General features: G+C 46.4%; 1 protein-coding gene across 6 annotated transcripts; it reads right to left on the reverse strand.

The window, feature by feature from the left end:
* Window positions 1–9,649: 9,649 nt before the first annotated feature.
* ZKSCAN5 (zinc finger with KRAB and SCAN domains 5) lies at window positions 9,650–26,015 on the reverse strand. Of its 6 annotated transcripts, none has more exons than XM_061402579.1 (7): window positions 25,951–26,015; window positions 24,176–24,693; window positions 18,892–19,030; window positions 16,429–16,511; window positions 16,066–16,201; window positions 12,757–13,365; window positions 9,650–11,966 (listed from the first exon to the last, which is right to left on the reverse strand). In XM_061402579.1, the coding sequence occupies exons 2-7, from the start codon at window positions 24,587–24,589 to the stop codon at window positions 10,849–10,851; spliced, it is 2,499 nt and encodes an 832-aa protein (XP_061258563.1). In that variant the 5' UTR covers window positions 24,590–24,693; window positions 25,951–26,015; the 3' UTR covers window positions 9,650–10,848. The 6 variants fall into 6 exon arrangements, with proteins under 6 accessions (XP_061258563.1, XP_061258559.1, XP_061258560.1 ...); XM_061402575.1 differs by having other exon boundaries at window positions 24,176–24,696; window positions 25,951–25,987; XM_061402576.1 differs by lacking the exon at window positions 25,951–26,015 and adding an exon at window positions 25,848–25,866 and having other exon boundaries at window positions 24,176–24,696.
* Between the last annotated feature and the right edge of the window lie 6 nt (window positions 26,016–26,021).

Consider the following 26,021-nt stretch of genomic DNA (forward strand, 5'->3'; position numbering starts at 1 on the left):
GGGTGACAACATACAGCCTTGACGTACTCCTTTCCCAATTTGGAACCAGTCTGTTGTTCCATGTCCGATTCTAACTGTTGCTTCTTGACATGCACACTGATTTCTCAAGAGGCAGGTAAGGTAGTCTCGTATTCCTGTCTCTATGGGAATCTACCCTGAGGAAGAGCCAATTACAGGCAACAGGCTTCACTATAGGAGACTAGCTACCTGCCGTAAAGGCTTTCCTTAGGCTGTGACCAAAAGCTAAGCCATACAGTCTGGCACATGGGCCTCGGACAATTTAAAATTATTAAAATAAACCCTTTGCTCACCAAAATGATTCCAGTGTGGGTCCTGAAGGAGACAGGGTGCCAAGATAGATGCTTTAGTCTGATCATTCGAAGTGGCAATGTGATCTCTGCTCACCAAGATGAATGGCCACAGAGGCCCCCAAGCCTTGCTGTCATCATGTGCCAATGATGCCACATCCACTGCGACACCTGATGGGGCAATAATGATTACCACAGACTGTTCAGAATCTTGCCAGAAGTTAAGCTTGTGAGAAGCAAGGGCTCACAGACTCCACCTCCCCAACCCCAATGCACTGCCTGGTAGACAGCCCGGGTTGGAAGCAAGGATGTAGTTAGGAGGTTAATCAGATCAGATCAGATCAGATCAGTCGCTCAGTCCTGTCCGACTCTTTGCGACCCCATGAATCACAGCACGCGAAGCCTCCCTGTCCATCTCCAACTCCCGGAGTTCACTGAGACTCACGTCCATCGAGTCAGTGATGCCATCCAGCCATCTCATCCTCTGTCGTCCCCTTCTCCTCCTGCCCCCAATCCCTCCCAGCATCAGAGTCTTTTCCAATGAGTCAACTCTTTGCATCAGGTGGCCAAAGTACTGGAGTTTCAGCTTTAGCATCATTCCTTCCAAAGAAATCCCAGGGCTGATCTCCTTCAGAATGGACTGGTTGGATCTCCTTGCAGTCCAAGGGACTCAAGAGTCTTCTCCAACACCACAGTTCAAAAGCATCAATTCTTCGGCGCTCAGCCTTCTTCACAGTCCAACTCTCACATCCATACATGACCACAGGAAAAACCATAGCCTTGACTAGATGGACCTTTGTTGGCTGCCGGGGACCAGCCCCGGCTGATCCAGGGTATTCGAAGGAGAGACGGCATAGGCGAGGATCAGGATACAATAGCTTCAATTAGATATTAATTAAAGATATAAAGAGTAATAGAATAAGGATAGCTCAGTAGGAAAATTCAGTGGAGAAAAGAGGCTGAGTAGCTTGGTTTACGCGGGAGACCAATAAAACTTCAAGACAAGAAGCTTGCACCACTTACGTAGGCCGCAGGCGTCCTTCCGTTCTCCCGAAGGAGAGGAGACACTGAGGCCTCCCCGGTCGGATCTTAGAAGCCCAGGCATAATTAGTAAGCATGGTGGGTTCCGCGCTCCAGATGGAGACTCAACCAGAGTGAGAGAGAGAGCGACATGGGGAGACCAGTATTTCGAGAAACTGATCCCAATTCTTTATTTTCCAGAGTCTGTTTTTATACACTAAGATGTTATACAAAAGTCACGTGGGGACAGCAGTCCTGACTTTTATTAAAGTCAGGTGCTTCACACAAATGTATACAGAGGTCTTAGGGGTGTTACATCATCTTCTGGCCAGGGGGGCCTGCTGACAATTTACGACCCTCTCCTTGTGACAGCGGTCAGTCAATCAGGACACTTATTTCTCCAGGGCTGATTATTCTCAAAACAGACGCCACCCAAGTAAAGTTACATTCCTACAGGGTGAGGGTGTAGTGGGTTTTAGTTAAGGAAAGAATTTACTTAGCCTAAGGTCTAACGTGATTAATATCAAAGGTTAATACTTATTTCTTCTATATATTCATTAATGTGTGTAAGGGCAGGGGATATGGAGACTTAGCAACAAACATTGGCTCAACAAATGAAAAACCCTTCAACACAATTTCTAATTAGCCCATTATACTTACACTAATAGTTTTCTAACTTTTCTAAGGAACCTGTTTTTAGAAGGTTTAAAGCATCTTGTGCCTCTCACGGTTGGGAGGCTGTGAGCAATCACATGTGGCCGGACAAGCCTGTCAGGCAGGCCAGAGAACCTTCAGAGGAGTTTGTAGGTTAAAACACTCTTATCACGCCCAGGAATTATTATAAACTGGAGCTCTAGGTTAACTCCTTCTCCGAAAGAGGTGGTGGGGGACAGCCCCCGTAAAGTCAGAGGTGTAGGTAAGAGCACAAAGTAGTAAAGTAGGCAGGCTCTGGTTATGGGGGTAGACGCTCGGGGATTTCCAGGGGGACTCCTGAGGCTCGATCCCGCCTTTGCGTATGTCGAGCCTCCTTCCTCATGACCTTTGTCACGGGCGGAGTACCTCACTCTGGCCCCCAACAGTTGGCAAAGTAATGTCTCTGCTTTTGAATATGCTATCTAGGTTGGTCATAACTTTCCTTCCAAGGAGCAAGCGTCTTTTAATTTCATGGCTGCAGTCACCATCTGCAATGATAGGAGGTTAATGGGAGGGCACAAACCCTGTCCCTTCAGTCCCCACCCCCGAGGCCCCCAGGAGCTTCCCTTGTACCTCTGTGCCTTTGCCTTTTAGACCCTGAAGTTCTAAGCAGGCCTTCGGATCTTCCAGAATAGGACTCAGAAATGTATAAACAAAGATGAGCTAAGACACTAGATGTAAATGACTTTATAACTCCTCTTCCAGCTCCGATCAGGTCTTCGATCACTTTGTTAACAAAAATCTAGATTTACCATCTTGCCGGATGCTGTGCTAGGGTCTACGGGAAAATACAAAGAGTAACAAGATCCCAACTGTCCTGAACTGTGTGCCCCTCACAAAATTCATGCACTGTACGCCTTACCCCGCAGTGTGACCGTTTATGGCAACAGAGCCCTTAAGGTGGTGATTAAGGTTAAATGAGGTCATGAGGTTGGGTTCCTCAAGGTTAAGACTGCTGCTGCTGCTGCTGCTGCTTAGTCGCTTCAGTCGTGTCCGACTCTGTGCGACGCCAGAGACGGCAGCCCACCAGACTCCCCGGTCCCTGGGATTCTCCAGGCAAGAACACTGGAGTGGGTTGCCATTTCCTTCTCCAGTGCATGAAAGTGAAAAGTGAAAGTGAAGTCGCTCAGTCGTGTCCGACTCTTAGCGACCCCATGGACTAGAGCCTTCCAGGCTCCTCCGTCCGTGGAATTTTCCAGGCAAGAGTACTGGAGTGGGGTGCCATTAGTACCCTTTTAAGAAGAGGAGAGAGACACCGGGAGTGCAGGGGCATGGAGACAGGAAAGACCACAGTGAGAAGTCAGCCTTAGGCAAGCCCTGAGAGCTCTGAGAAACCCACCCTATGGACACCTCAGGACGTCTTGTCTTCAACGCCTTTCCTAATAGAACTCAAAATTCAGGGTAAGTCAAATCAGTAAGTTGGGCTGGAAATTGAGGAGGGAAAAGTGGAAGAGAAACACAACCTGCCGGGGGTACTAACCACACAGCTCCTCAGGGAACCGAAGGGCAGCAGACGCCACACGCCTGTAGGACAAACAGAACTGGTTCCGGAAAGATGACCGGAAGCGCGTCACCATCCCGCCCCCCAACTACCGGGAGCTCTACCCCCATAGGCGTTCTCTAGGAATCTAGGAGGTCTTTCGGTCTCCGTGGTTCCTCTATAAATTGAGGGAATTTAAACCTCTTCCTCAGTCTAAGAAATACCTAGAAGCAGGTCCTCACTACTGAGAAAGAAGTGAGGAATTGATGGGGCGGAAGGTGCAGCTCCTACGTTTTGAGAACTATTAATAGCACATGGTCCCTGTTTCTAACGGCTCTTTCTGCAGGGAAAGGACCGCAAGCTGGTGACCTGGACCTGGTCACACTCAGATGGCTCTGATACTTTTGTGGGAAAGAAAACAAAAAACCTTTGACTGAATCAATCACAGTCTTCCTCCCTGCCCCAGTACTGTGGCAAACATTTCTGTAGAATTCAACCTGTGTGCTCCATGCACCAATTTACTGCTGTAAATGGATGCAGGTTCTACTGTCCTGATCCAGATTGCTCTAACTTGCGTCAAACTGACCAGACAAAATATATGACCCCAGTGGTCTGTTTCCCTTCACTTTTGGAGGTTTGCAAGGTAAGATGATGATGGATGTGATGATTGAGTAGCAGCAAAAAAAACTTAACAAATGTTCAGGTCATAAAGCTCTTTTTTAAGTTTTTTCTGCAACTAAGAGATGTAAGACTCCAGGTTGGCACAGTTTTCAGCTCACTAAGGAGTTTCTGGCAATCAGAGGTGTTTTTAAAGGGAAGAGGCTGCCTCGGGATGCAATGAACCCATCGGTGGAAGGGTTTCATGTAGAAAAGAAGCTGCCAGGAAGTGTTCTCTCCAGTTCAACACAGTTATTAAGCACTTGCTGCATGCACATGTCTACAACTGAATGGTGATTCCTCCGTTGAGTGGGAGGTTGAGTTTGACAGTCCCATCAAATCCTTTACAAGATTCTATTAATGTTTTTACCATTTGGATCAAAATCTTTTTCACATAAACTGACAAGAAGTTTCATCACTTCGTAATGTTTAATCATCTAAGACAGTATAGTTTGGTGCTTAAGAGCTTAGCTTTTGGAGGCAAAGTGACCGTGGTTCAAATACTCACTCTGCCACTTGTTGGCTGTGTGACTTTGGGCAAATGAATTGACTGCTCTGAATGTCAAGTTTTTCTCAACTGTAAAATGAGGGTGCTATTAAGTGAAACCATTGCATAATGTGAGGATTAAATGAGGTGATCCACATAAAGCACTTAGCATGATGTTTAAAGCACGGTGGACATTAACACCAGGCTTTACTGAAGTTGTCATTCTCAATTGTCTTAAATCACCTTTAAGTCTTAATCACCTTTAGCTGTGTGATCGTTTGTAGGTGACAAGTCTCCTTAAATGCTTCCAAGGAGGCCCTCTGACACTCATACATTACATTAAGTTGGTGGATATTTGCCCCGAGTGTCATTTTCTCTCTTTAAGCAATCAGTGGCTTTCAGCCAGAGCCACTCAATTCCACATTTTCATTTTGTTCCTCAAAACTTACCCAAATTGGTGTATCCCTTCTTATCTGTATTCCATCCCAGTTCACCAAAGTGAGTGTCTCCCAACTGAATGGCCACCACATGCCTGGGACTACCAGTGTTCCGCCCACCATTGGTGATGGGTCCTTGTTGCCTCATGGTGGGTGGCCAGCCCATTCTTTCAGGACAATTCATGGCACCATACATCTCAGATCAGGTTGCCTAAAGCAGAGCCTGAGACAAGCATTCAGACCCACGTGATTTGTTGAGGACAGGAAGGGCAGGAGGGGATGGGAGCACAGAGGACAAAAGAATGGATGGAGTCTGACAACCAAAGTCTTGCCTCTGCCCAATCCACAAAGGGTGGGTCTGGAGCATACTGCACCTGCTTCCCACCCGGAGGCAAGTGAATCAGCCTTTGTAACCCTGTATCTCCCGGCTTCTGCCCCTGACCTCAGATGTGGGGTAGCTCCTCTTGGCCGCACTTAAGTGCGCTGGTCGCAGCCGCCCACATCCGAGGTCAGGGGCAGCGGTCGAGAGTGCCAGGCTGCGATGGCACAGGAACGGCTGATAAGAGCTACCCAAGTCCGAGGTCAGGGGCAGCAGCCAAGAGGAGCTGTCCCTCATCCAAGGTCAGGGGCGGCAACCAGGAGGACCAACCCCACGTCCAAGGAGCAGTGGCTGCGCGGGTGCAGGAGGGCCTAGAGGAGCTATCCCACGTTGAAGGTCAGGAAGGGCGGCGGTGAGGAGATACCCCTCATCCAAGGTAAGGAGCAGCGGCTGCACTTTGCTGGAGCAGCCATCAAGAGATACCCCACGCCCAAGGTAAGAGAAACCCAAGTAAAATGGTAGGTGTTGCAAGAGGGCATCAGAGGACGGACACACTGAAACCATAATCACAGGAAACTAGTCAATCTAATCAGGCAATGGCACCCCACTCCAGTCCTCTCACCTGGAAAATCCCATGGACGGAGGAGCCTGGTAGGCTGCAGTCCATGGGGTCGCTAAGAGTCAGACACGACTGAGTGACTTCACTTTCACTTTTCACTTTCATGCATTGGAGAAGGAAATGGCAACCCACTCCACTGTTCTTGCCTGGAGAATCCCAGGGACGGGGGAGCCTGGTGGGCTGCCATCTCTGGGGTTGCACAGAATCGGACACGACTGAAGCGACTTAGCAGCAGCAATCACACTAGGACCACAGCCTTGTCTAACTCAATGAAACCAAGCCATGCCTGTGGGACAACCCAAGATGGGCGGGTAATGGTGGAGAGATCTGACAGAATGTGGTCCACTGGAGAAGGGAATGGCAAACAACTTCAGTATTCTTGCCTTGAGAACCCCATGAACAGTATGAAAAGGCAAAATGATAGGATACTGAAAGAGGAACTCCCCAGGTCAGTAGGTACCCAATATGCTTCTGGAGATCAGTGGAGAAATAACTCCAGAAAGAATGAAGGGATGGAGCCAAAGCAAACACAATACCCAGCTGTGGATGTGACTGCTGATAGAAGCAAGGTCCGATGCTGTAAAGAGCAATATTGCATAGGAACCTGGAATGTCAGGTCCATGAATCAAGGCAAATTAGAAGTGGTCAAACAAGAGATGGCAAGAGTGAATGTCAACATTCTAGGAATCAGCGAACTCAAATGGACTGGAATGGATGAATTTAACTCAGATGACCATTATATCTACTACTGCGGGCAGGAATCCCTCAGAAGAAATGGAGTAGCCATCATGGTCAACAAGAGTCTGAAATGCAGTACTTGGATGCAATCTCAAAAACGACAGAATGATCTCTGTTCATTTCCAAGGCAAACCATTCAATATCACAGTAATCCAAGTCTATGCCCCAACCAGTAACACTGAAGAAGCTGAAGTTGAACGGTTCTATGAAGACCTACAAGACCTTTTAGAACTCACACCCAAAAAAGATGTCCTTTTCATTATAGGGGACTGGAATGCAAAAGTAGGAAGTCAAGAAACACCTGGAGTAACAGTCAAATTTGGCCTTGGAATACGGAATGAAGCAGGGCAAATACTAATAGAGTTTTGCCAAGAGGACGCACTGGTCATAGCAAACACTCTCTTCCAGCAACACTAGAGAAGACTCTACACATGGACATCAGATGGACACCAGATGGTCAACACCAAAATCAGACTGATTATGTTCTTTGCAGCCAAAGATGGAGAAGCTCTATACAGTCAACAAAAACAAGACCAGGAGCTGACTGGCTCAGATCATGAACTCCTTATTACCAAACTCAGATTTAATTGAAGAAAGTAGGGGAAACCACTAGACCATTCACATATGACATAAATCAAATCCCTTATGATTACACAGTGGAAGTGAGAAATAGATTTACGGGCCTAGATCTGATAGATAGAGTGCCTGATGAACTATGGAATGAGGTTCGTGACATTGTACAGGAGACAGGGATCAAGACGATCCCCATGGAAAAGAAATGCAAAAAAGCAAAATGGCTGTCTGGGGAGGCCTTACAAATAGCTGTGAAAAGAGAAGTGAAAAGCAAAGGAGCAAAGGAAAGATATAAGCATCTGAATGCAGAGTTCCAAAAAATAGCAAGAGATAAGAAAGCCTTCTTAAGCGATCATTGCAAAGAAATAGAGGAAAACAACAGAATGGGAACGACTAGAGATCTCTTCAAGAAGATTAGAGATACCAAGGGAACATTTCATGCAAAGATGGGCTCGATAAAGGACAGAAATGGTATGGACCTAACAGAAGCAGAAGATATTAAGAAGAGGTGGCAAGAATACACAGAAGAACTGTACAACAAAGATCTTCACGACCCAGATAATCACGATGATGTGATCACTCACCTAGAGCCAGACATCCTGGAATGTGAAGTCAAGTGGGCCTTAGAAAGCATCACTACGAACAAAGCTAATGGAGATGATGGAATTCCAGTTGAGCTATTCCAAATCCTGAAAGATGATGCTGTGAAAGTACTGCACTCAATATGCCAGCAAATTTGGAAAACTCAGCAGTGGCCACAGGACTGGAAAAGGTCAGTTTTCATTCCAATCCCAAAGAAAGGCAATGCCAAAGAATGCTCAAACTACCGCACAATTGCACTCATCTCACACGCTAGTAAAGTAATGCTCAAAATTCTCCAAGCCAGTCTTCAGCCATATGTGAACCGTGAGCTTTGTGATGTTCAAGCTGGTTTTAGAAAAGGCAGAGGAACCAGAGGTCAAATTGCCAACATCCGCTGGATCATGGAAAAAGCAAGAGAGTTCCAGAAAAACATCTATTTCTGCTTTATTGACTATGCCAAAGCCTTTGACTGTGTGGATCATAATCAACTGTGGACAATTCTGAAAGAGATGGGAATACCAGACCACCTGATCTGCCTCTTGAGAAATCTGTATGCAGGTCAGGAAGCAACAGTTAGAACTGGACATGGAACAACAGACTGGTTCCAAATAGGAAAAGGAGTACATCAAGGCTGTATATTGTCACCCTGCTTATTTAACTTCTATGCAGAGTACATCATGAGGAACACTGGACTGGAAGAAACACAAGCTGGAATCAAGATTGCCAGGAGAAATATCAATAACCTCTGATATGCAGATGACACCACTCTTATGGCAGAAAGTGAAGAGGAACTCAAAAGCCTCTTGATGAAAGTGAAAGTGGAGAGTGAAAAAGTTGGCTTAAAGCTCAACATTCAGAAAACAAAGATCATGGCATCCGGTCCCATCACTTCATGGGAAATAGATGGGGAAACAGTGGAAACAGTGTCAGACTTTATTTTTCGGGGCTCCAAAATCACTGCAGATAGTGACTGCAGCCATGAAATTAAAAGATGCTTACTCCTTGGAAGGAAAGTTATGACCAACCTAGATAGCATATTCAAAAGCAGAGACATTACTTTGCCAACAAAGGTCCATCTAGTCAAGGCTATGGTTTTTCCTGTGGTCATGTATGGATGTGAGAGTTGGACTGTGAAGAAGGCTGAGCGCCGAAGAATTGATGCTTTTGAACTGTGGTGTTGGAGAAGACTCTTGAGAGTCCCCTTGGACTGCAAGGAGATCCAACCAGTCCATTCTGAAGATCAGCCCTGGGATTTCTTTGGAAGGAATGACGCTAAAGCTGAAACTCCAGTCCTTTGGGCACCTGATGCGAAGAGTTGACTCATTGGAAAAGACTCTGATGCTGGGAGGGATTGGGGGCAGGAGGAGAAGGGGACGACAGAGGATGAGATGGCTGGATGGCATCACTGACTCGATGGACGTGAGTCTGGGTGAACTCCGGGAGTTGGTGATGGACAGGAAGGCCTGGCATGCTGTGATTCATGGGGTCGCAAAGAGTCAGACACGACTGAGCGACTGAACTCAACTGAACTGAATCCTGTATCAGCCAGTCATTGGCTGGGAAGGGCGGGCAGCTGAGTCCTAGGTGGGGCAGCTCTCTTCACCTGAGCCTCCAGAGAACTGGGCGAGCTGTTAGCACCTGGCGGCCAAAACTCAAGAGCAGCTGGGAGACAGGTATGGCAGCCTGGTAAAGGGGACCTGGCCTGGGCACCAGTGCACACACACACAATGAACAGGTATTCATTAGGTGTTTATTGTAATTCAGGCCATCAGCAGAAGCAGGACTTCAGCGGTGCCCCAAAGCCTCTCACCATCTCTCTAGCAAACATGTTCGGGTTAACCCTCTTCCATGTCATCATCTTTTCCCCACCACTCCTTCTGAGAGCTTTCCGAAAGGCAGGGCACACCAGACCAGGACCTCCCTGCTTCTATGAATGTTTACTTTCAAATCCAGTGGCAACCCAAGTTGAAACTCATTCTTTATCCACTATCTTATGGGGGAGATCCATCTCAGGGCAACTGGGAGTTGGCACACATACTGCTTGGACCACAACTCAATTCTCAATTCGATTTGGTCCAACTCCTTCTGTGGATAAAGCCACCCTCATTTGTTTGGTAACAGAGTAAAAACCAGTCCACAGCCTGGCCTGTCAGCTCTATTACCCAAAGGTCCCACTCCCCTCTCCCTAAGACGTGACAGACCAACAGTTTCTCTTGAATTTACAAACATAACTTCTCTTCTACTAGCTAACCATGGTGCCAGGAGAATCAAAGACAAACAAAAAGGTAGAGTGTGTTTCATGGAGAATTTGTTGACTGAATAAGGCAGTAAGAACACATACCATCCAGCCTCTGAACCTCGTTTTTGCCCAGATATAAATACTTTAAAAATCAATTTATTTCCAAAGGTTTTAAAATACTCAAGATGGGAATGACACCTGGAGCATTCCAGTGGCTGGCATTACCGCTAAGGTTCGTTGCTGAGATACCAACACCAAGATCATGCTGAAATTTCTCTCTTTCAGTGTGCTCTTCCCTGAATAGATTAGCTGTCAATGCAGAAACTACAAATGAAGCTTATTTCTGAGTTCATGAGGCTTCTCCCAGTGTCAATGTTCTTAGATTCACGTGAAGAATGAGTGCCTTCTGAAGGCTTCCCCCCACCCACTGTATCGTTCTCTTTCATCTAGACTCTCGCACATGAAGATGTAAATGAAAGCATTTCCCAGTGGGAAAGCAGATCTGTACTTGCTGTGGATGCTCCAGTGTCCTAAGTTCTAACTGAAGGATCTCAACATATGTGGTACGTTTGATGGCTACACTGAAGAAGATGCTTGAGGTTGTGACTACATTAGTTATAGGAATAGGGTTACTCTTCAGAAAGGCGTCTCTAAAATTGTGTAAGAGCTGTTCTATGATAGGAACCTCTAGACACTTTAGGTCTTTATGGGATCTGTCCTCTCGTGACTTCTCAGATGTTTAAAGAGGCTACAACTCCAACTGAAACTCATGCCGCATTCTTTACACTGAAAGGGTTTCTCACCAGTGTGGATCCTCTGATGTTGATTGAGATGTGACTGCAGAGCAAAGCCTCTGCCACATTCATTACACTGATGGGCTTTCAGGCTGGAATAGCTTTTAGGATGTTGTTTGATGTGGGGACACTGGCCAATGCTTTCTCCACACAGATCACATTTATAGGTTTTCTCTGCGGTATGAGTTCTGTAATGCTGAATGAGGTCTGAACTATAATGAAAGGCTTTGCCACACACGTCACACTTATAAGGCTGCTCTTGCAACTCAATCTTCTTATCTTCGATCACTGTTAAGTTCCAGCTGTATGCTTCCTCGCAAACACCATTCTGTTCATTTTTCTGGCCCATGTGGAGCACCTGATGTTCAATGAGGCTAACGTACTGAAAAAAGACTTCTCCGCATTCATGACACTGGTGGGACTTCTCTCTTGAGTGGAGCCTCAGATGCCCAGCAAGGTGTGAACGTCTCCCAAAGCCTTTCCCACACTCATTACACTTGAAGGGCCTCTCCCCGCTGTGCACACTCTGATGTTGAACCAGGTGGGACCTCACTCTAAAGGCTTTCCCACACAAGGGGCAGGTGTAGGGCTTCTCCCCAGTGTGGACCCGCTGATGCTGAGTCAGGTGCACACGCTGATTGTAGCTTTTCCCACACTCGTCGCACCTAAATGGTTTCTCCCCAGTGTGTATTCGCTGATGCTGGATAAGATGTGCGCTCTGAATAAAGCTCTTCCCGCATTCGTTACATTTATGGGGTCTCTCTCCGGTGGAGGGCTTTTTGTGGGTGTAGGTGACTTCGCTGAAATTCATCCTCTTTGAAGAGGGCTGTCCTAGTATGTCTTTCATGGGCATTCCCTGCTTTCTCTCCAACTTGCCCTGGTGCTCGTGGCCTTCTCCAAAATCTTGAACTGGAGACACATTTCTTTGGAGTCTACCTGTGGGTTCCATGTCCGCTTCTGAAAACTCTGAAATTTTCTTCTTAACATTCAGTTTTGTATTCTTATTTCTTCTATTGCCACCTGCAAAAGTCAAGAGGAAATGAAAATGTTATCGGTCCTTTTACAGAAGAAAAGGATAAAGAGGATAATCAAATGAAACTATGATGTAACAGAAGTAATGGAGGAGTAATGTAATAGGAGGAGGGGAGCATGTGTGTGTTTTGGTGTCTGTTCAGTGAACAAGATAGAGAGCTTACTTTGGAGGGTGATGAGAAAGACTGAGGACAGATAGTCATAGGGAAAAGCCAAACACGTTATTACACAGAGAGGAAAGGAATTCTGACATAGGAGAGGCGGTAGGAAATGTGGAAGGGATCCTCACCCCAATATAAGTCATGGAGAGAGAATGAGACAGAACAAAGATACACAACTAGATGGTGAGAACTGACGAAGACCTGAAGAATGGAAAGCAAAGGTATATGAGGGGGACATGGAGTTGGAAGAATATCCAATTAGGAGCCAGGAAAAAAGAGAAATGAGCCAGAAGAAATGTTGTCGGGAGTTCCCTGGTGGTCCAGTGGCTAAGACTCTGCACTCCCAATGCAGGGGGCCAGATTCAGTCCCTGGCCATGGAACTAAACCCCCCATGCTGAGACTGAGAGTTCAAATGCACAACTAAGACCCAGAGCAGCCTAATAAATATTTAAAAAAAAAAAAAACATACAGTACAAGTGATAATAAAACAGAGGGTAACTCTCCGTCCCTGCCTACTACAGCTGCCACCATCCCCACACGGTCTGTCTGATGGTTCTAAGCTGATAAAACAATTCCTGCATTGTTTACGCTCCGAAGACCAACTCCTCACACCTACATCTTTGGGATTTCTCTCTGAAGTGGCGCTTGAGGTGCTCGATCAGGTGCGAGTGGCGCCCGAAGCTCTTCCCGCACTCAGGGCAGCCGTAGGGCCGCTCACCGCTGTGCACGCTGTGATGCTGGACCAGGTGGGAGCTGACGCGGAAGGCCTTGCCGCACACCTGGCACGTGTAGGGCTTCTCGCCGGTGTGGACACGCTGGTGCTGGGTGAGGTGCACGCGCTGGTTGTAGCTCTTCCCACACTCGCCGCACTTGAAGGGCTTCTCGCCCGTGTGGATTCGCCGGTGCTGGATAAAGTTGGAGGCCTGCAGGAAGAACTTCCCGCAGTCATTACACCTGTGCCCCCTCTCACCGCTGGTGGGTGGTTTCCGGGTCACGTCGGTGATAGCCCTGAGCTCTCTCTTCTGGGGAGGGGTCTGCCTTGATCTCCCCACTGGCGGGTGGACCTGCCACCTTTCTACCATGCTGTGAAGGTCGCTAACTTCTCCAAACTCTTGACTCGGGGGAATAATTCTCTCAGGGCCTCCTGAAGTCATCCAGGATGACTCAGCTTCATCAGAAATCTGCTTTACTGTGAGTTCCACGTTGTCGTTTCTGGACTCATAATCTGAGATGACAGAGGGAAAATGAAAACGTTAGCTTACTCCCTGCATTCAGGAATAGAAGAAAACTACATGAAACCAACAAGTGCAAGCAAGGCACAACTTTGTAAAGCCATCTGCAAAATGACTTCACAATACAGACATGGGATGAGGATCAATGAAGTTGGAAACTGAGGTAGGAAAGGGAAGACAGAGCCAGCAGGAATGGATCAATGGGATGAGATTGGAAGAGCAGTCAGAAAATGACTTCCTCTTGGTACAGGACTTCCGTCCAGTAGCTGTTTGTGAACACCTGTGCTGTGTTAACTATTCTCAGTAAAATCTGATGCTGGGTGATGTTGCTAACCCAGTCCTCACCTTCCCCTTCCTATTCATTCACAGCCTGGAGAAGAAAAAGGATCTCTCTAGCTTTTTCAGTCCCCAAAGAATCTCAGTTTGGTGTGAATCAGTCTCAAGGGAAAAAAGCATTCTTTCTACACCCGGAGAGGCCTTACGATTGTTGAGAGCTAGGTCACCATTAGGTGGTCGTTGATGAAAGAGACACTTAAAAGGCTGCAGTCCATTCCCTGTATAACTGGATCAGCAACACGTATTTCACTCAAAACATGGGAATTTAATAGAGTCTGCAAAGATAAACTTTCAGTGGTTAACAAAAATAGGAATGTTTCTTTAAAGACTAGAGAGATAGATCATAGCCCATTGAGAACTTTCTAAAAAGATTTTTTTGTAAAGAGAAAAATTGTTTTCAAACATTATAAAGAACCTTCCTGGCACCCTGTCTGGCATCCTGTGTTTCTAAGGTTGGCTAGTTTCCTACTCATTCTTCTCAACAGCTATATCAAAATGTTTGATCCTGGTCCAGGAAGATCCCACATCCCACAGGCTACTGAGCCTGTGCCCTCGAGCCCGTGCTCTGCAATGAGAGAAGCTACTGCAGTGAGAAGCCCACACACCACAACTGGAGAGCAGCAACTAGAGAAAAGCCTACGCGGCAATGAAGACCCAGCACAGCCAAACAATGAATGAATTAACTAACTAAAAAAAAAAAAAAGGAATTCAAAACAGCTTGGAAAATAATATGCAGAAGAACTGTGCCAAGTTCTGCAACTCTGAAACCCATTAAATACCTATAAAGTGATTGAAAAAGATAAAACAATTCTGACTCAAATTAGACCAAGAAATTAATTTTAAAAGTAGGGAACGAAAGAAATTTGCATTGAATATAATATTTATACTACATAACCAATTCCTTGAGACTACCACTAAGATCCCAATAGACAAGTAAGCAGAGGGCATGTGCAAATAACTCAAAGAAAATACAAATATGTATCAATAGTAATAAAGGAAATAGAAAATCTGAAAGAGCAGTAGGAAATGTTCCTTTTTAAATAAAAGCCTGTGAGTGCACTAAACCCTCAGACAATGTAAACTGGGATAATGCTTTTCAAAAGAAATTTGGGCTTATAGTGGATGGATTCCATCTAAAGTCCACCAGCGTGCCTGACAGTACTCTTCCAAAAGAATTCATTCAAAAGAGGCTACAAGCCATAAGCTTCAAAATATTTACCATAGTGCTGAGGTATTCTATAATTGCTCCAGGCAGCACAGCTAAATATTAGTTTCCAAGATCATTAACTCAGAAATAGGTTGAAAATCTCACCTGGGGCACAAAATTCAAGAAGAAATAAGACATGTGAAATGCAGATGCCAAGGCGAATGTAACACAGGTACGAGTGATCTGAGAATAGCAATGGAGTGAGTGAGCCATCCACGCATGTGCTGTGCTGTGCTTAGTTGCTCAGTCATGTCCAACTCTTTGCGACCCTGTGGACTGTAGCCCGCCAGGCTCCTCTGTCCATGGGGATTCTCCAGGCAAGAATACTGGAGTGGGTTGCCACACCCTCCTCCAGGGCATCTTCCCAACCCAGGGATTGAACCCAGGTCTCTGGCACTGCAGGCAGATTCTGTACCGTCTGAGCCATCAGGGAAGCCCAATGGAGTGAAATAGCCAACCATACATGACGGGGAAGAAAAAGAATGCTACTGAAAAATTCTAATAACTACTTCACCAAACGGTTATTCAGCAAAGTCTGAGATGCTCCTCAAATGAGAATTACTCAGTTAACAAGGACTCAATTTGTCAAGGAACAGAGAATGATCACTACTACAAATCTATTAAGATCCAATTTTGTAGTTTTAAGCTAAACATAATATTTGCCCAATTGCAAATACTATCCCCAAAGCACTATCAGTTCTCCATTGTTCTCCTGGCATGCTCCGACATGTCCAATTCTTTACAACTCCATGGACTGTAGCCCGCCAGGCTCCTCTGTCCATGGAATCTTCCAGACAAGAATACTGGAGTGGGTTGCCATTTCCTACTCCAATCATACTCTTACTATGATGGAAATAATCAGAATAAGCTGAATAAGAAAAAAAGAGAGAGAGAGAGACGGAGAAAGCTGATTTACTCTCACAGAAAAACAAAATAACCAAAGTCATAGCAATTACATGCGTACGTGTATAACCACCACTGTGCTCTACACCCGAAACTAACACGACTCTGTTAACCAACTATATCCGATATAAAATAAAATTTAAATAAATAAATATAACAGGCATGCTTTTACTCGACATGCTAGAAATAGTCTTTATGGATAACAAAATGAAGATGTCCTACACCACACAAACGAAATCATTCTTACCCATGGAAGTCATACTCCCGTAATTCTCCTTCCGGTCATTCCTATAGAGGGACTTCTGAGACTGGTCCAAATGTCCCCATTCTTCCAGGATGAAGGACACAGCCACGTCAGCCACATCTTCAATTTTCACCAACTTCTGAAACACGAGATCGCCACTAAATCTCTATTCCCTAGGCTCAGAGGGGAGGGACTGTGCTTCACGGAGGGTGGGGGGAGCGGAACAGGAAAAGACAGTGACCACAAACCCAGATGAGCCCCGTCTCTGGTTAAAGAGATAGAACCCTGATACAGTCAGGCTTAAGGCAGCTACATGCCCAAGAACCGACGTGGTCCCTTGACATGAGCACAGGGACGCCGGCTCACCTGGGACCCAGTGGAGAGGAGAGAGGCTGTCAGCTCCTGGCTGTCCTTCAGGGGAAGGGAGGAAACTTGGAGAGCAGGAAGCACTGAGAGGGGAGAAAAAGAGGAGTCTGTGAGAATCTCTGCCCAGTTCCGACTGCCATGATGTTCTGCTTTTTCTCAAGAAACCACCATGGTGCCATGGCACTGAGGCCACATTCTTCTGCTTGGCCGTCAAGACGTTCTACACTCTGGATAGAGTGTAGATAGTCCCGCTGCTGACTGGGGATGGGACCATTCCCCTAGAAAGGATGCTCTCTGCCCTGCCAAGGTCAGACCTCGTCACCTCGAAGAATCTCCACAGGCCCACATCTGCCATGAAGCTGAAGCACCGCCAAGAGCCCAGGGCTTCTCGAGCTTTAAGGTGCAAACACATCACCTGGGGGTCTTGGCACAGGGCAGATTCTGCCTCAAGGGTAACGGGGTGTTCCCCATATTGTGCATTTCTAACTAGCCAGAAGGTGATGCTGGCACTGCCGCTCTTGGGACCACACTTGGATCATCAGCAAGGCCTTAGTCCACACTCCCTTCAAAACATGACTGTGGTTGGTTTATAGACAGCCGACTAGTTTGCGTCCTAGTTGGTCTACAAGTAAGTCTACTCTGTGTGTTATGAGAACAGGCAGATAAAGTAAATCTTGCCTTGCGAAACCTCACTGTCTGATGGGCAGGGCTGACTGGAAGCCTTACTGCCAGCACAGGGCAGAGAGCATTATCCTCAAGGTTCACCCAAGTTCCAGCAGGAACAGAGTGGGGGCATCTGCAGAGTGGACAGCAGGAGGTGGGAGCAGCAGGAAAGCCTTTCAGCAGGAAGTGACTCTGGAAGGAGGGGTGGGATGGACCGAGGTGGGATAGAGGTGCCTTCCCAGTACAGTGACCCATACGTGCAACGCCTGGAGGGTCTGGTCTCTAGATCCTGGTGACCATCTGACCCTCTGCGGTCACCTCTGCTGCTCCTTTGTCTGAGATTCATGGTGCATCCGGACCTGCCTCGTGCACCCTGACCTGGACAGATCCACCTGCTATCAACCTTTCACCTGTTGACTCAGACCTTCCTGTGGTGTCCCAGGTCCTAGAGATGTATTAACATATGCATATGGAGCCTGCTTGTGTCCAAGGACTAGGAAGATGAGCAGAGACTCAAAAAAGAGGAGACAATGGTTAGAGATGAAAGCCAGAAACAGAGTTGGATCTGAACCCAGCAGTGTGGCTAGAGTCAAAGTGAGACGTGAAAGAAAGGGATAAACATAGTCTATACTGAAGCAGTAATTATGAATATAGACTACTTTCCAATATAACTGGAATAATTAGAATAACTACATCCTAAATAAGTCCACTCATATTTTTTGAAGTTCCTGTGAAACCCACTGTTTCTAGCTTTTAAGAAAATGACCTTGGCCCTCTCAAGCTCAAGTGAGTCCCAGGGACAGAAAACTAGCCCTCAGTGCTATCAAAGGCATGAGGGTGCAGCCTGCCCCAGAGCGTCAAACCAACCACCCAATCCAGTATTTTCTGTTGGAATAAGCAAACTGGCTGGGTCTGGCCAATAGGGCAGAAAAGAGAAGCAACACAAAAGAGTTGGACATGACTTAGCAACTAAACAACACAACCAATATGGGGTCCCACCTCCAATCTGGATGGTACATAAATCAGATCATCTTACTAAATCTTAAAAATTCTAAATTCTAAAATATATCCAGGGACTTCCTTGATGGTCCAGTGGTTAAAACTCTGTGTTTCCAATGCAGGGAACATGGGTTCGATCCCTGGTTGGAGTACAAGGATCCCATAGGCAACAGGGCTTGGCCAAATAAAAAAAGAAAGAAACTATATCCCATATCAAGAGATTCTGATTAGAGATGACAGACTTGTGGACATATATCCTCATAAATGAGATACTAGGTATGCACTTTTCCTCCTTGACGTGTCTCATAGAGGTTAGTAACAATGAGGTGAGGGTGAGAGGGATTGAAGGAGAGAAAGAGAGGTCAGATGCTCTAACGGTCCTTGTGAAACACAGCTTAAAATCAGTTTTCACATGAACGGCCAAACAGCCAGAAGTGCAGTTAGGAACTGGAGGGCTTTGTCAACATGAGCCTTAGGACAACAAAATGAATGAGGGAGAGCTGGAAAACCATTGCAAAACCACAATGATACTTTCATAAAAGACTTCTAGATCTTTTAACAGTACCTGTACTTAGACTTGTCTTCAGCCGCAATATAGGTTTCACATGGCCCTGGATATTAGTACAGCTCCTAGCCGGCCTCCAAGCTGACCAAGGACTCGATTCCCCGCCCCCACCCTTCCCAACCTCCAGATGATGCTAACTGCGGAGAGGCTGCCCAGACCTAGGTCTCTCGCTACAAAACAGCTTACCCACACAGCCGGGATGCCCACACCCATCCCACGGAAGCCCAGATTCTAACCGTCTTCCTCCAGAAGACGAGGCTCCTGTGGCTCATGTTCGGCCTGGGGATCCACAGGCAGAAGCTGGTGACTGAAGGACTCGGGCCCGGCTCCAGGTGGCACGCTCTTCGGAGGAAGCCCTTCAGGACACGCCACAATCTGCCAATCACAACCACATTAATCAGCATGTTACAGGAAGGGCTAAGAGTCAGATATACAGATGACACCACCCTTATGGCAGAAAGCGAAGAACTAAAGAGCCTCTTGATGAAAGTGAAAGAGGAGAGTGAAAAAGTTGGCTTAAAGCTCAACATTCAGAAAACGAAGACAGGGCATCTGGTCCCATCACTCCATGAGATATAGATGGGGAAACAGTGGAAACAGTGACAGACTTTATTTTCTTGGGTTCCAAAATCACTGCAGATGGTGACTGCAGCCATGAAATTAAAAGACACTTACTCCTTGGAAGAAAAGTTATGACCAACTTAGACAGCATATTCAAAAGCAGAGACATTACTTTGCCAACAAAGGTCTGTCTAGTGAAGGCTATTTTTCCAGTAGTCATGTATGGATATGACTATATCCATACATATAAAGAAAGCTGAGTGCCTAAGAATCGATGCTTTTGAACTGTGGTGTTGGAGCAGACTCTTGAGAGTCCCTTGGACTGCAAGGAGATCCAACCAGTCCATCCTAAAGGAAATCAGTCCTGAATATTCACTGGAAGGACTAATGTTGAAGCTGAAACTCCAGTACTGTGGCCACCTGATGTGAAGAACTGATTCATTTGAAAAGACCCTGATGCTAGGAAAGACTGAAGGCGGGAGGAGAAGGGGACGACAGAGGATGAGATGGTTGGATGGCATCACTGACTCAACGGACGTGAGTCTGAGTAAACTCCGAGAGTTGGTGATAGACAGGGAGGGCTGGCGTGCTGCAGTCCAGGGGGTCGCAAAGAGTCGGACACAACTAAGCGACTAAAGTGAACTGAACTGAAGAAAGAGCCCAGCAAGTTCACGTTCTTCTTTCATTCACTCCTTGCCCAAGTATTACCTGTGTGTCTACAACCATCCGGGACTAATTACACAGTGGCTGAATAAACATGGCCTATGTCTAGTTGAAGACAACTTCCATTAAATACACTGACACACAAATAAATACACAATTATAAGCTGTGTTACATGTCAGAAAGGAGAAGAATGTGAGGCCGTGAGGCAAAACAGATGAGACCTATGTTAGACTGGGTAGCCAATGAAGGCTTTTCTGAGGAGGGGTCACTGAAGGCAATACTTGGAGGATGAAAGGAGTCAGCCAGGAGAAAAGTGAGGAGTGACCCAGGCAGACAGAGTGACATACTCAAAGACCGTCAGGCAGAAAGCCAGAGTTGGCCAAGTTTAGTCAAGTGGGAAAAAAAAGAGAAATGAGCTTGGAAAGATCAATACAGGACTCAACAATCACACTCAGAGACCCAGAAGACCAGGTTCAAGTGGGACAGACAAATGCCAAGACTGGGGCTAGTGCATGACTGGTGTGTATCTTTCTGCTCTTACACAACCTTAGGATATCCATAGCCAGTCTCTCTACAATCTGTCTCTTCTGGAAAGTACTAGCTCAATGGCATCGAAGCAGGTAATCAGATCCTGTTTTGACATAGAATTGCTCTCCTCGCCTCTCACCTTCTCTTATGTTTCAAAAGCACTTTCAATTTTAACCCTCCTGGTCCTGACAAAACACAGCACAGGAATTACATTAAGAGGTGGCTAGGGACTTCCCTGGGGGTCCAGAGGTTAAGATTCTGCACTTCCGATGCAGGGGTGAGGGTTCGCCCCCTGGTCAGGGAACTAAAATCCTACATGCTGCAAAGCCAGGAAAAAAAAAAAAAAAAAAGGCTGCTCCAAGACAGAGAGGACAAGCAGAGTTTAAAAAAAAAAAAGAAAGGGAAAAAAAAAAGAGACGGCTGCAACACAGTTGTGGCAAATATGACTCTGCATGGAAGTGTGTGTCTCCTTTCGGACCTGCTCAGGCAAGGGAAGAAAATGCCAAGTAGGTCAAAGGGTACCTGGGGACCAGAGAAGCGAAGCAGCCCCAGAGGTCCCCTGAGAAGCAGACAGAGAAACCCAGGAGGAGGGACAGAGGATACAGCCTGGGAAAAGGCTTGCCAGAGACAAGAACTACCTGGAGATAAAGATGAGGAGCAATGTCGGGGATACAAAGGGCAGGAAGGGACAAAGGCAAACACAGTGAGCTGAGCAGGCTCTTAGGAAAACCCGCACCTCTGGGCCTCAAATCCCTGATTCCCACCCAGAAGTGATCTGAGTGTTCCTTTCACAGATGGGGTGCATGTCGCAATGACAGAGGTCGATGTGTAATACCTGCTGTAAATCCTCCATTTAAAAACGCTCTTGGGGGACTTCGCTGGTGGTCCAGAGGCTACGATTCTGCACTCCCAGCATGCAGGGCCCGGGTTTGAGCCCGGGTCAGGGAACTAGACCCCACATGCCACAGTTAAAGATATCATATGCCGCAGCTAAGACCCAGCACAGCCAAATAAGTATTTTTAAAATAAATAAAAATGCTTTTTGCTTTAAACTAGGATTTTGAATATTTATTACTATAAAAGAGTAGGGTAAAGTTTGTCCGCAAGTCAATGTTAGTGTTACTAACTCAGTCTTGAGTTAGTGTTACTTACTCAGTCTTGTCTGACTCTTAAAGACCCCATGGACTGTAGCCTACCAGGATCCTCTGTCCATGGTATTCTCCAGGCAAGAATACTGGAGTGGGTAGCCATTCCCTTCTCCAGGGGATCTTCCCAACCCAGGGACTGAACCCAGGTTTCCTGCATTGCAGGCAGACTCTTTACCATTTCAGGCACCAAAGGAATAACCAAATGGCACCAAGAATCTTTACTTCCTGTCCTAACAGAAGCAATAAAAAGATTCAAACACTCCTGTTTGCAAGACAAACATTCAGCTCAGCTGCAGGGTCTGGCAGAGGGTCTACTGTAGCCCCCTTTGCTGCCCCCTTGCCTCATGGGGTGAGCCAGCCCACGATCTGAAGAACCTGAGGATGCTCTGGAACACTGACACCTGAAGGTTCTGAAACACCCTGACCCAGAAGAGAAGAAGAAAGAGGCTGGTCCTGTACAATGAAGGGCAATGGCTATGAAGAATGAGGCAGCTTCTCTAGCTTCAAACTCATAGACCTAGGATCCCATAATTTTTGTTTCTTTGCTATCAAAAAAGAAAAATTAATGTTTCAGAGAATGTGGGCCTACCAACAGGAGGGAAGTAGAAAGTCAGGTGATAAATGAGTAAGAAAGGGTAAGAAATGACAAAGGAAGAGAAGAACAACGTAAAGATACAGATCTTCCCTTAAATGAACAATTGATTTCAGGCCATCCCAACAAAAATATCAATAGGATTTTTGGGGTGGTAGAAGGTAAGTATTCTAAAGTTCACATGGAAAAAAGAAAACATTGGGAAAAAAAATTTGGAAGGGAGAAGGGCAGACCTATTGAATACCAAAACACTTTGCAGAGCTCAAATAATTAAAATACTGATATGTGAACAGACAGTAAGACAATAAAATAGAATAAAAAGAACAGAAATGGACCCAAATACATGGAAAAATTTGGTATTTAATAAAGATGACATTTTAATCAATCAAGGAAAAAAAGGGATTGCTTGCTGGGACAACTTGACAGACATCTGGGAAAAAAAACCGAGCTATAAACACCGCAAACACACCACTGCAAAATGAATTCCAGAAAGATCAATCATGTCAAAGGGTCAAACAAAAACAATAACACACAATGGAGAAGAAACAATGAGAAAGGTTTCTTATAATACTGTAGCAGAGACAGCCTTTCTAACTATGGTACAAAATCCAGAAATCATAAATTAAAAGATTTAAACTGACTGCATAAAAAGGAAAAAGAAAAACCAGCAAAGCAAAAAAATCTCCATAAGCAATGACAAACAACAAAAGGAGGAAATAACTCTTGCAACTCAGATGGCAGATCCAGTGCTTGCTTTTTCTAATAGGTGAATATAAACAGAGAGTTCACAAAAAAGGGTATATGCACAGCCTTTTAAAATATGTACAGCGATCAAGCTCACTCATAGTAAGAAAAAAATGCATGGTAAACTTGCAAATGGAATACTGCGTCTTTCAGATTGGCAACAATCTCAAAGTTGGATAACACTGTGATACCAGGCTTTGAGCAAAAAACTTCTCTGATACACGGCTGCTGGGGATATAAATTGGTATAACCTCCACAGAGGGCAATCTGTCAACAACTATCCAGACTACAGATGCGTATGGCCTCTGAGTCAACAACGGACTTCTCAGTTTTGATTCTACAACTAATGATGGATGGAAAGGATATTCGTGGTAGCAAAGTTTGTTAAAGATTCAGAGACAGTCTAAAGGAACAACTTAAATAGCCTTAAATTATTGTACATCCATACAATGGAACACAATGCAGTTTCAAAGAGTGAGGCAGCACTCTATGCACTGACATAGAACAAGCCAGGATACATTATAAGAAAAAAAGCTGGGACTTCCCTGGTGGTCCAGTGGTTAAAGAATCTGTCATGCAATGCAAGGGACATGGGTTCAATCCCTTGTCCGGGAACTAAGATCCCACATGCCAAGGAGCAACTAAGACCGGGCACAACTACTTAAGCCCACACTATCTGGAGGCCACATCACACAACTAGAGAGTCCATGCACAACTAAAAGATCCCATGTGCTCCAGTGAAGACCCAACACAGTCAAACAAAAAAGTTTTTAAAGAGCAGGAAATACATTTTAAAGAGAAAAAAAAGCAAGAGGCAGAAGTACAAGGTGATGTAAAAAACGTTTGTGTGTGTTTTTTAAAACATCATACACGTAGATGCTAACAATATACAGAATACAGTGTACCTCTGTAAGGACAGACAAGTATCATGGGACAATGGTTGCTTCTGGTGAGAACTCAGGCGGCTGGGGAATTAGGGGTGGGAGGGGCACTTACTTTTCATTACAACCTTATGCACTTTTTGAATTTTGTATCATGTCACTCAAAAAACAAACAGGGTAATTTAAAACAAACAAAATCGCAGACTCTCTTCTCCAGATTAACACATGGATACTGCTTCTCTTTGCTGGAGTGGCAGGAAATCTCCACAGTGGACCTAATCCCAGGAGAACAAAAGAATATGAATGAAGCACCAGGGCGCTCAAGACCTCACCCCTGCTCAGCTGCTCCTGAACTCTCTTCCTCTCCTTCCTCATTGGTCTAAGGCCTCCTCTTTCACTCACCTGTTGCTGACGTTCCTCTAGTTCTCTTTGTATATTTTCTACGACGGCCACAGCCTCCTCTCCGCTTTCCGGGTGATGCTCTCTCACCCAGGTCTGGAACTCTTCAGGCAGGATGGTCAGGAACTGCTCCAGCACCAGTAGCTCCAGGATCTGCTCCTTGGTGTGTAGCTCCGGCCGCAGCCACTCACAGCAGAGCACCCGGAGCTGACTGAGGGCCTCCCGGGGGCCTGACGCCTCGTGGTACTGGAAGTGCTTGAAGCGCTGATAAAAAGTCTCGAACACCGGCGGACTGTACTCCTGCATCCAGGTGCAATCTTCTTCTTCCACCTTCACTATCAGAAGGTCTTCTTGCTCTGGTGAAATCTCCGAGGGAGGGTCTAGGTCTATAACTTCCCCAGATCCTGTCATTATCATTCCAACTCAGCGGGATCTCGCTCCAGGTAAACTGGGTTACAGTACTCGAATCCGTTTCTCTGCTCTCTGAGATCTTCTGAAGGACACTTTCATTACTATGCAACCTACTGATATATTGGAAATCGTTATTATCAAAGAGATGACAAAGAGGTCATCTATCCTAAAGATGACCATGCAGCAGAGTAACTGACCACAACGTGTACTACAAAACAGCCATCACTCCACCCACAAAATGATCAACACAGAATATTTCTAATATTTAAAAAGTGTACAGGAGAGCAATAAAAATCTGACCTATGGCTTCATCAAATACAATTTTAGTGGTGAAGAACGTTATAATTCATATAAATAGTAGGACGACTTACTAACTAGTCCAGACGCAGCCGCTCCTTCTCTCTACCACAAGCCAAACTTAAGTCGGAACAGAGGTCAAAAACGTTACAGTGGTCAAAGTTGGTCTTGTCCCTCAAGCCATAAGAGCTTGATTGACCAACGGAAGATTTCATGGGTCCCGAAGAGAACCAGGGTTTTAAGTACAGATTTTGCACCTGGATTGCGCAACATCGCCCCTGACCCCCGAGCCACGGAAACCAGCCTGGTCAAGGTTAGGGACAGGACCCTCAACTGGACACAAAGGCCATTCCTTTTGCTCAAGGCCCCCGTCCCTGGGAGCTCTCCTGGAAGACCAAGCGCCCGCAGCCAAGGGTGGGGAAAGACGGGTTTCTTCTTACAGACGGAGAGAAAAGCCGAAGCCGACACTTCGCAACACTTCCTCGCCGGAAGTAAGCATGTCCAAGCGTTCCTGACCAGCGGGGTAGAGCCAGAAATCCCACCCCCGCCCCCCACGAGAGCACTTCCGAGTCCTCTCTAGGAATCCCGGAGGTCCTTGCCTCGCCACAGGAGGAAAGTGCCCGCCCCAGGCTCCGCCCTAAGACCCGCCCCCGGAAGGGCTGTGGGCCAATCGGTTGGGAGATAGATCCCAGTCCCACCTCCAGCAACCCGGCCGTTCCCCGCCCACCCAGACGCAGATACTTCAACGCTAGAGCCGGGTGGGAAACACAGCCACTCTCTGCCCCTACTCAACGCCACAGCCGTTTAAGCAGTCCGAGTCCGCCCCTTTCCTTGGAATAGGGGCAGAGGCCGGGACTTAGGTGTCCAAAGCCCTTGCTTGGCCACAGTTGCTAGTGTCTGACTGGCCGTGGAACTTGCGATCCCTCACCCCCGGCGCTCTTCGCCGCGGTTCGAAGTAGGTCCGTACCTTTGTGCGAATCGGCAACCTTCACTTCTCTTTAATGGACCCTTCGGTTTCTACACCCGAATCCACTCGCCACTCCCCTCACCCCGTCTCCAGACACACCCACCTCCTTACCGCAGCGGTCAGCTCAGCCGGCGGAAACACCCAACGTCAGACCCGAGCCCCCGCGGCTCCGGG

This window comes from Bos javanicus, chromosome 25 (assembly GCF_032452875.1).
Source record: "Bos javanicus breed banteng chromosome 25, ARS-OSU_banteng_1.0, whole genome shotgun sequence".
NCBI lineage: Eukaryota > Metazoa > Chordata > Mammalia > Artiodactyla > Bovidae > Bos > Bos javanicus.